General features: G+C 44.9%; 1 protein-coding gene across 1 annotated transcript; it reads right to left on the bottom strand.

The window, feature by feature from the left end:
- Nucleotides 1–7371: 7371 nt before the first annotated feature.
- On the bottom strand, nucleotides 7372–10385 carry LOC141326501 (uncharacterized). The gene has a single exon (XM_073835244.1). It carries the CDS (start codon nucleotides 10383–10385, stop codon nucleotides 7479–7481), a length of 2907 nt encoding a protein of 968 aa, XP_073691345.1. The 3' UTR covers nucleotides 7372–7478.
- Nucleotides 10386–11287: the final 902 nt, after the last annotated feature.

The following is an 11287-nucleotide window of genomic DNA, read 5'->3' as shown; positions in this document are numbered from 1 at the left end:
ATCCAGACTCCCCTCCGACCCTCTCTTTATAGATTAAATCCATCTTACTTCTCTCTGGCACCCCAGCTGACAATTTCTCCAGCCATTCATTCCTCATAGGCGCAGCAACCACAGCCGCTCAAAAAGGCCTCTCCCAACAGCAGATCCAAGCGCTCGGCCGGTGGTCATCGGAAGCTTTCAAAAGCTACATCCGATCAGATTTTCATCAAAGAAACTCATCAAACCCTAATCGGCCAACCCGTTCTAGCGCCAACCCACCCACATCCACGCCATCTCTAGCCCGCTTCAACCATCCCCTCTGCGTCCCATTTCCATGGGACATCTTGCTTTCATTGAAGCCCCAGCTTATTCCCCATATACGCAGCAACAATGACTCCTGTTGAAGCCCCCGCTTATTTTCTTACGCGCAGCAATGCTCGCCCCCGCTGGAGCCCCCCTTAGGCACAGCAGTGCTCGCCTCGCTTTTCCTCTCACGCTCAGCAAACACATGGCTCCTGTTGAAGCCCCCGCTTATTTCCCTACGCGCAGTAAAGCGCGCCCCGCTGGAGCCCCCCCTTACGCACAGCAGTGCTCGCCCCGCTTTTCCTATCACGCTCAGCAAACGCATGGCTCCTGTTAAAGCCCCTGCTTATTCCCTACAAGCATGCACGCGCGCCCCGCTGGAGCCCCCCCTTACGCACAGCAGTGCTCGCCCCGCTTTTCCTATCACGCTCAGCAAACGCATGGCTCCTGTTGAAGCCCCCACTTATTTCCCTACGCGCAGTAAAGCGCGCCCCGCTGGAGCCCCCCCTTACGCACAGCAGTGCTCGCCCCGCTTTTCCTTTCATGCTCAGCAAACGCATGGCTCCTGTTGAAGGCCCAGCTTATTTCCCTACACGCATTCATGCGCGCCCCCGCTGGAGCCCCCCTTACGCACAGCAGTGCTCGCCCCGCTTTTCCTCTCACGCTCAGCAAACGCATGGCTCCTGTTGAAGCCCCCGCTTATCCCCCATACGCGCAGCAATGCAAAGCCCCGCCGCAGCCCCCCGCTTATTCCCCTTATGCATAGCAGTGCTCGCCCCGCTTTTTCTCTCATGCCCTGCAACGCATGGCTCTTGTTGAAGCCCCTGCTTATTCCCTACAAGCATGCACGCGTGCCCCGCTGGAGCCCCCCCCTTACGCACAGCAGTGCTCGCCCCGCTTTTCCTATCACGCTCAGCAAACGCATGGCTCCTGTTGAAGCCCCCACTTATTTCCCTACGCGCAGTAAAGCGCGCCCCGCTGGAGCCCCCCCTTACGCACAGCAGTGCTCGCCCCGCTTTTCCTTTCATGCTCAGCAAACGCATGGCTCCTGTTGAAGGCCCCGCTTATTTCCCTACACGCATTTATGCGCGCCCCCGCTGGAGCCCCCCTTACGCACAGCAGTGCTCGCCCCGCTTTTCCTCTCACGCTCAGCAAACGCATGGCTCCTGTTGAAGCCCCCGCTTATCCCCCATACGCGCAGCAATGCAAAGCCCCGCCGCAGCCCCCCGCTTATTCCCCTTATGCATAGCAGTGCTCGCCCCGCTTTTTCTCTCATGCCCTGCAACGCATGGCTCTTGTTGAAGCCCCCGCTTATTTCCTATACGCGCAGCAATGCAAAGCCCCGCTGCAGCCACCGCTTTTTTTCCCCACGCAACAGCAATGCCCGCTCCCTAAAGAGCACCATTCATAATTTCCACCTGCCTCAAGTTTCACTCCCACAAAATGCTTTCTTCTCTATCTACCCCAGCAATGCCCGCAGAAGCTCCTCCCACACTCTGTCTACTTCCAAACGTCCAGCATCCCTTCAGCCAAGTTAAGCTTTTTGGGGGGTTATCTGGCTGCTGTCCTGCAGTTATTTTGCACTTTGGGGGAGCGCTATTGGGTTCGGGCCAAATGCCGAGCTCGGACCCCTCTCCCTGGGCAGGGGGAGTGCCCCGGGCTCGGGAATGACTACCGAGCTCGGAGCCCTCTCCCGGACAGCATGCCAAACACGCTTAACTTTACGCTGTTTATTATATGCAAAAGCGAACTCGTGAAATGAAATAAATATAATGAAATGAAATTACTTCCTTGATAAATTTTTATATTTGTGTATTAAAAACATTTTTGATTAGACTCCTATCTGATTTTCTATATTTAAAAAAGGTCTTTTTTTATTTGGGCTAGTTAAATTAATTTTCGGGCTACCAAAAACTGAAGAGTACCTGCCCGAAGGGCTACCAGAAGGAGAGGTGTGCGGAAGCTTTCCAAACAGTTTGAAATTCAGGGTCTTCACTTCATATCAAGAAGTAACTAGTAACTGGCTACTTGAGTACTTTTTTCATCGGATACTTTTCTACTCTTACTCAAGTAACTTTTAAGATTGTTACTTTTACTCATACTTGAGTAAATATTTCCATAAGTACTTGTACTTTTACTTGAGTATAGATTTTGGGTACTCTACCCACCTCTGGTCGCAAAAACATTTTGAGTGGGTCGCGGAGTGTGCAGTCAAAGAAACAACATTATAACGTAATTCAGTTTTTGTTTTCTGATGCTAGGCTATATGTAGCGCATTTGTGGGTGTTATTATAGCACTATTCTTAACACCTTACTTCGGACCTCACTAATTTTCAAACCCTGGTTACGGCCTTGGCCACATGGACTCATAATGTTAAGAAACAAATTCTATTCATACATTTTCATTGAGACACTGGAATTTTGGGTCTAGGAAAGCTGTGATAGACGTGAAGCCACTGATTTATTAAAAAGCCATCATGGCCAGCAGGATAAACATTATTTTCTAAACAATAAATAAATAAAAATACTCAATGCTAAAGTGTCAGTAGTGTCCAATTAACTCTAAATTAAGTATAAATCTGAATATGTTCTCCATTGTGAGGTTTTGTTTAAGGTGTGCAGAGCTAGTTGTAACACACATGGTTTAAACATTTCCACACATGCTAACAGTGGTGGGGAAAAAAATAAAATCTTTTGAAAATATAGCACTAAACATTTATTTGACCATAGCAAGTACATATTTAGCTGAAGCAAATTTTTCATCTCAGTTTTAAATTACAGTTGCATAGAAATACTTAAAATAAATAAATTAATAAATAAAAAGAAAGAAAAGTACAAGCAATTAACACATTTAATCGCACCGGTCATAATAGTGAACATAAAAAAGGTTTCCATTTATAAAGCTCTAAAAACCTTACTGGCTGATGTTTTAGTGCACTTACTGCAAATATGGAAGAAAATAAAGGATCTCAGTGAAATATGTGGTTTCACACGGTTAGTGCAAATTGTCACAATGACTAAAGCAGTTTAACTCTTGTTTGTCCCCTTGAGAAGATGATGGCTGCCTCAAAGCTCCAAAACAAAAGGCTAAAGTATGTTAACATATACATATGACAAAGATTTTTGGTAAACATTATCTTGGTGTCTAGTAATAATATATAAATTCACATAAATTCAGATTTGTCGAGTGTGGTCATAGAATGAGTAAACATGTTGATGCTCACAATGGTGACCAGTGGGATAACAGTGAACTTAGATCTATTTCGACCTCACTCAGACCGTCACCACGGTCTTATCCTGAATGACGTCATTCTTCCGCCTATCCTCGAGACCTAATAACAACAATGTCAGGTGACTGACCTTAGGGGTTGGCTGTTATATAACATCCGGATGGACCAGCCACTTCCTCTTTGCCTTTCTCGCCTCATCTGAGACCAGATCGGTGGTTTGAAAAAACCCGGGAGGAATTACAGTTCCAATCTGTCACCTTTTCGTACAGGCGCTTTAGGTCCTTGAGGATTGCGTTGGATTTCTCCTCTGTATTTTGGACACGACGCTAGCACGTTAGTGAGTATTCCTTTGCTTTGTTTCAATCTCTTAGCAGGTGTTTGTGTTTGGGTCTGCTGTTCGCAGTGGACGTGAAACAGGCTGATATGCACCCACGAGATGGGCATAGAGAATGCCCATCCTGTTTGGGTATGCAACATTTACTCGATGATTTTGAGAAACCCTGTGCAGCAGCAGTATGCTTAACATTACAGGAAAGGGTGCAGAGAGCTAGACATCTGACTGGTAGTAGGAAAGATGTAGCCTCTAAAGGGCCCTCAGAAGAGGAACATCCTTGTCAGCGAAAGAGAGGTCCTACCCCTGATAATTCTAGTGGATCCTCTTGTTCGGACATACCTCAGAATAAACGTGGGAGGGCCACAGTAGTTCAGGAACCTAAGAATGATACCCAGTTACAAATTTTAGCAGCGTTACATGATTTAGCTGGTAAGTTTGAAACGCGTACAACAGCAGTTAGCACACAGCCTTGTACCCATCTGTCTGCAGCCTCTTTTGGTGATGAGTCGTCACACCAAGAAGGAAAAAGTGACCAGTGGATATAATTTCACTGCATGCAAATGATTTCCTTTATGGTAGTGAGGGGAAGGATGAAGAGGATGATGAGGATGAATCCAGGTCTGGTGCTTCAGAAGAGGGAAGCCCACACTCTGACATCCTTTCTCGCATTTTAAGTGCAGCAAAAATTGTGGGTCTTGATACTAAAGAAGAAGCTACTGTTTCAGCTCAGTATTTCTAACCAGTATTTCTCCTGCTCAGCCCCCCGTGTCTATTCCTGTGGCTGAAGATTATTCCCAGATGTTGAGAAAAGCCTGGAATAACCCTAAAGCAGCACCCTAATTTAATGCAGGGTGTAGACGTTTTGTCAAAATAGATTATACCCCTGAGAGCGGTATGGGTAAGATACCTTCAGTGGAGCAAGAGATTGCAGCCTTGACCACTTTGGGACCTGATCGGGTCACAGATAATCCGAGATGCCCTGGTAGAGAGTGCCTAAAAGACAGATCGACTAATGTGCCAAGCATATAATGCAGCTACGAGAGCAGCCAGATCGGGAAACGCTTTAGCGATAATCTTGGCCACTTTAAGAAAGGTGATCAGTTCAGAAGATTGTGATGCTATGAATCTGGTTGATGCAGCACTCTTCACGCATTAACAGCTCACCAGAGATGTTGGTGCATCTATGTCTTCGGCAGTTTTAGTCCGGAGGCAGATTTGGTTAGCTCAGACATCCTTGCCTGAAACCATAAGAAAAGAATTGACTAATATGCCAGTGGTTCCTGGTAGAGTTTTTCACCCTGACTCTCAGTCCTTGTTAGACACTGCTGACCAAGCAAGACGCAGAGGAGAATCTGTTCAGCAAACATTCGTTCATGTTGAACAAACTAGATATGGCCATAAAGGTACTCAGCCCTTTCAGCCCTCACACTTTCCTCGTTCAGAACCTTGGGGGTATGACAGAAGGCGAACTAGGAGTTATCAGTCCCATGTAGAGCTGGACGGTATGACCAAAAATTTATATCACGGTATTTTCTCAAAATTATACGGTATCACGGTATATGACGGTATTTTTTTTTCATGCATGACTAGGTGTTAACCACATTTCCTAATAAATTAGAGAATAATTACTGCAGTATATTGGCTTACATTGACCGGACTAGTATTAACCCAGGTTTGATTGGTCTCACAAAATGCTGCTGTTCACAAAGAAGTGACAGTGGCACTCATAATTGTAATGAGGTGAAGAAATCAGAATTCATGACTTGCAGTCAAAATACACAACACTTTATTGTGCATTCTTCATATTCCAGGACATGTTTGTGTCGGAGGTGGTGAAGCAAATTGCTTGTGTTGCCTCCTGCGGCTACAACTTTAGCCTGACCACATTTACATATGATGTAGTGATGCAGCGAAATGAAAATTCTTGGCCGAAACCGAAAAACGAAAGAATTATGCCAATTGTTAGTACCATTGCATTTATGGCTATGACTGTGTACTAAATCTTACTAGAATCAAGGCATTGCAATTGCATAAATTAATATTAAAGTTTCAAAGAATAAATCAATTATATCAATTTAAACAATTATTATCAATCAAGTATTATATTAAATAACATATACATATATTTTACTGCCTGTGTTTAAATTGTTTAAATTTTTATAACACATTATCTTGTGGATCCATGAGTTCACATTTACAACTCTATGCGTGTCTCTTCCAGCAGGAGGCGCTTTCAGAATGGTAGTATACAAAGCAGCGCAACAAATAATTTTGAAACGTGCAGCGCTCATATTTATTCAATGGATAGCCTTTTGAAGTTTCATCGCAATTCTTGTCTTTCAGTCCCCACATTCAAGACCACCTGAAATCATAATTATGACTTTCATAACCTCCTAATAACACTGCAGTCATCAATGAAAATTAAGAGCTTTATTTAAGACTTTCAAAAACAAACCTTACACAAAATACGTTTCTTTTTATTTTTTTTCCCACCATGTTCGGGGCACAAGAAAAATATTAAGGGACTAAATTAATATCAGCATATGAAGTATAATCGTCTCATTGTCTCTGAAAGAGTGCACATCAGATGCTAAAAGTCCGTTTTTACTTTCACTTTAACATATTGTGCAGTTTTCACGTTGCATGTGTGATATCCATTGGCTCACTTCCATGGTTTAAAACATAAATATTTATAAAAAAAATACAGTATATAGAAAAGACATATCTTTAAAATATTGCGACGTAACTGAAAGCTACATCTGTCTGCGCGCAATGCGCCAGTCTCTGTTCTCATCACTGCGCGCACGACTGCAGACACACCCCCTCTTGAAATTTCGGCATTACAAGTTTTGCAAATCGCTAACCCTGGGTCTTTCTCAGATATACTGGAATATGTCCACACCGCAGATGTGTTGCTTCAGACAAGCACGTGCAAGCTGCAGTTTCTGTTTGCGTCAACATACGTGTTCTCGATGCTTTGTACGCACACACTCACCGGTATTGGGGTATATGAAAAATTAATATCATTTTTTTTTTTAAAAAACACCGGTGTTCGGTATGAAAAGGTATACCGCCCAGTCCTAGTCCCATGATAGGGGTACCAGACAATTTTACCGAGCCCCCCAAACTGACCAACCTCCAGCTAGGGGGGGACCTCAGAAGAAACACTCTCCCAGGGGTTCTAAACCCCGGGGAGGCCCTGCATAAGGGTCATGGAGCCGCTGGGGCATGCTCCCAACTACACCTGGACAGTTGGGAGAAATGCACATCAGATCCCTGGGTCCTAAATATCATCAAGAAAGGATACAGGATACAGTTCCAGCGGCGCCCTCCTACTTTTTCAGAGGTTCATATGACCATAGTCAAGGACCCAGTCCAGGCACAAATATTAGGCAACAAAATTGCGACTCTATTACAGACCATTTACATTTACATTTACATTTATTCATTTAGCAGACGCTTTTATCCAAAGCGACTTACAATTGGGAATACAACAAATAATTCATCCTAAGGAGGCAGATCGACATAGGAAGTGCTCAAAAGTACCATATGTCAGGCGTTGTCAGATGAGTACGGGCTAGAAAGGGAAGATCAGGAAAGAGAGGAGAATTTTTTTTTTTTTTTTTTTTTTTTCAGATAGTCAGATAGTGTCGAAAAAGATGGGTTTTCAGCAGTCGCTTGAAGACAGTAATGGAGTCAGCGTTTCGGATGGGGGTGGGAAGATCATTCCACCAGGCAGGGACATTGAAGGAGAATGTTTTGGAAAGTGATTTCATGCCTCTCTGTGGTGGTACAATAAGGCGTCTTTCGCTAGAGGATCTCAGACTTCTGGAGGGAGTGTAGATGCGTAGTAGTGAATGGAGGTAGGCCGGTGATGAGCCGGTGGCTGTCCTATAGGCCAGCATCAGTGTCTTGAATTTGATGCGTGCTGTAACCGGTAGCCAGTGCAGGGATATGAAGAGAGGTGTGACATGGGCCTTCTTGGGCTCATTGAAGACGAGCCGTGCTGCTGCATTCTGAATCATTTGTAGAGGCCTGATTGTACATGCTGGAAGACCAGCTAAAAGAGCATTGCAATAGTCCAGCCTGGAAATGACCAGGGCCTGGACAAGGAGTTGTGCAGCATGCTCTGTTAGGAAGGGCCTGATCTTTCTGATGTTGTGCAACGCAAACCTGCAGGATCGAGCAGTTTTAGCTATATGTTCTTTAAAAGTCAATTGGTCATCAAAGATTACACCAAGATTTCTGGCTGAAGTCGATGGGGTAATTGTTGATGAACCTAACTGGATGGAGAAGTCATGTTGTAAAGTTGGAGTGGCGGGAAAGACAAGGAGCTCAGTTTTAGCTAGATTGAGCTGAAGATGGTGTTCCTTCATCCATGCAGAGATATCCGCCAGGCAGCCAGAGATCCTTGCAGCTACTGATGGATCATCTGGTTTGAAAGAAAGATAGAGCTGTGTGTCATCAGCATAGCAATGGTAGGAGAAGCCATGTGCCTGTATGATGGGGCCCAGAGATGTAGTGTATATGGAGAAGAGGAGGGGTCCAAGAACTGATCCCTGAGGAACCCCAGTGACCAGTTGATGAGTTTTGGAAACCTCCCCTCCCCAGGCCACTCTGAAAGACCTACCAGAGAGATAGGATTTGAACCAGCGAAGTGAGGTCCCTGTGATGCCCAACGATGAGAGGGTAGACAGAAGGATCTGGTGATTTACCGTGTCAAATGCTGCAGAAAGGTCCAGTAAGATGAGTACTGATGATTTGGAATCAGCTTTTGCAATCCGCAGGGCTTCAGTGACAGACAGTAGTGCCGTCTCAGTTGAATGGCCACTCTTGAACCCTGACTGGTTAGCATCCAATAGGTTGTTCTGTGAGAAAAATAAAGATAGCTGGTTGAAGACAGCTCGTTCCAGTGTTTTTGCTATGAACGGAAGGAGAGAGACAGGTCTATAGTTGTCTATGAGTGAAGTGTTAAGTGTAGGTTTTTTGAGCAGTGGGGTTACCCGGGCCTGCTTAAATGTAGTGGGGAAAGTGCCTGTGAGAAGAGATGTGTTGATGATGTGTGTGAGCGCTGGTAAGATTGTAGGAGAGATTGCTTGGAGAAGGTGTGAGGGGATGGGGTCTAAAGGACATGTCGTCGGATGGCTGGAGAGGAGAAGTTTGGTTACTTCTGCCTCAGAAAGGGGATGGAAGGAGAAGAGGGGAGTTTCAGCCGTGGGTGTGGTCAGTTTTAGTTCCTGTATGTGTGGAGCTGAGAACTTATTACTGATAGATGTAGTTTTTTCTGTAAAAAATGTGGCAAAATCATCAGCTGTTATAGAAGTGGTGGGAGGTGGTGGAGGGGGACAGAGCAGTGAATTAAAAGTTTTGAAAAGGTTGCGTGTGTCCGGAGCATTGTTGATCTTGTTGTGGAAGTATGAAGATTTGGCAGTATGGACATGGGTAGAGAAAGATGACAGCAGAGACTGATACATACTCAAGTCAGATGGATCCTTAGATTTGTGCCATTTTCTCTCAGCTGCCCTAAGTTTGGACCGATGCTCACGAAGAACATCGGATAGCCAAGGGTTGGAAGGAGCAGCCCGTGCTGGCCTGGAGGAGAGAGGGCATATTTCATCTAGGCAAGAAGTAAGAGTGGAACATAACGTGTCGGTTGCTGCATTAGTATCCAGAGATGTGAAGTGGGTAGGAGAGGGAAGAGAGGAGGATATTGATGAAGAAAGATGGGAGGGTGAGAGAGAGCGTAGGTTTCGTCTAAAAGTAACGGGTAGGGGGGGTGGGGGTGCACAAGTAGCAAGATGTAGGTTTAGTGTAATGAAGAAATGGTCAGAGATGTGAAGGGGTTTGACCACAATGTCGTCTGAAGTACAGTTTCGTGTGTAGATGAGATCAAGTTGGTTGCCGGATTTATGAGTGTATGCAGTGGTAGTGCGTTTTAGGTCAAATGAAGCAAGAAGTGAATGGAAGTCTGCAGCATAGGGTTTGTCCAGATGCATGTTAAAATCTCCAAAGACCAGAAGTGGGCTGCCATCTTCTGGAAAAGAGGATAGCAGCCCATCCAGCTCTTCTAAGAAGATGCCAAGTTGACTAGGAGGGCGGTAAATGACCACAACATGGAGTTTGATAGGAGATGTTATAGTGATTGTATGAGATTCAAATGAGTTATAATTGCATAGAGGAGAATGGGTCGAGTATTTCCAGTTGTTGGAAATCAGAAGTCCCGTACCCCCACCCCTTCCAGTCTGACGAGGGGTGTGAGAGAAGGAGAATTTATTAGATAGAGCAGCTGGGGTTACAGAGTCATCTGGACGTATCCAGGTCTCAGTCAAACCTAGGATGCTCAGGCCAGATTGCAAGGAAAATGCCGAAATGAAGTCTGCTTTGTTGACAGCTGATCGACAGTTCCAAAGTCCAACCGTGAAAGAGAAAGGTTCAGTGGAAGAGGTGTGTATTGGACGCAGGTTAGAGAGATTGCGTCGGCGTGTGCGTGTGATGTTAGTGCGGTGTGTAGAGAGCATCGGAATGAGTTGGAAACACATGATAGAGAAGGACAGAAAGAAGAGTGAGAAAAGGAAAGGAGTACTTAAGTGCGTTGTCGGTGTCGTTGCTCGGAGAAGTCGCGCAGGAAAAGTCGCAGTCTTTACTCTTGTCGGTCTTCACGCGAGGAGGCTGAACGCTTCCGCTGACGCTTCAGCGTCAGCTGGTATGACACCGTTAAATACACAACCAAACAAAGCTTTACTGAAACAGCTAGGGACGCCTCCTGGGCTCAGTACAGCCGCAAATGTATTGCACGCACGCAAAATGTCTCTAATCGAAACTTAAATGCAACCAACTTCGCACTTCTAATTGCTCTGGAAGGGCGCGATATGAATAACCAAAGCTTCCCTTGGCCGTCCGCTCAGTTTTGAATTTTAATAAGCACAATCAAAACTACTATTAAACGCAGAAACCACTAGCAAGGCAAATAACAGACCAAGGAGTGCTTAATTAACAGCAGCTTAATGTAAATATAAACGAATACCCTAGTTAAATAAATATAAGAGTGCTTTTAACCACAGCGCAATGTAAACAGAACGAATAAATGAACGAATCCAACGACAGAGTGCTTTTAACAGCAGATCAATGTAAACAGAACGAATAAATGAACGAATCCAACGACAGAGTGCTTTTAACAGCAGATCAATGTAAACAGAACGAATAAATGAACGAATCCAACGACAGAGTGCTTTTAACAGCAGCACAAGGCAGACTGAAACGAATAAATTAATAAATTCAAATGAGTGCTTTTAACTGCAGCTCAATGTAACGTTCGCCTATTAAAATAGTATTTAAGCAGCAACTTACCCGCAGTCTTTCTTCTCCTCTGAGGATTGGAATCACTTTCCCACAATATGGAAAGTGAGCCAGCTATTTAAGCAGTATTCTCGCTAGCCACGCC

Source organism: Garra rufa, chromosome 2 (assembly GCF_049309525.1).
Source record: "Garra rufa chromosome 2, GarRuf1.0, whole genome shotgun sequence".
Classification (NCBI taxonomy): domain Eukaryota; kingdom Metazoa; phylum Chordata; class Actinopteri; order Cypriniformes; family Cyprinidae; genus Garra; species Garra rufa.
The sequence above is the reverse complement of the archived record's forward strand: the minus strand, read 5'-3'. Positions and strand labels throughout refer to the sequence as shown.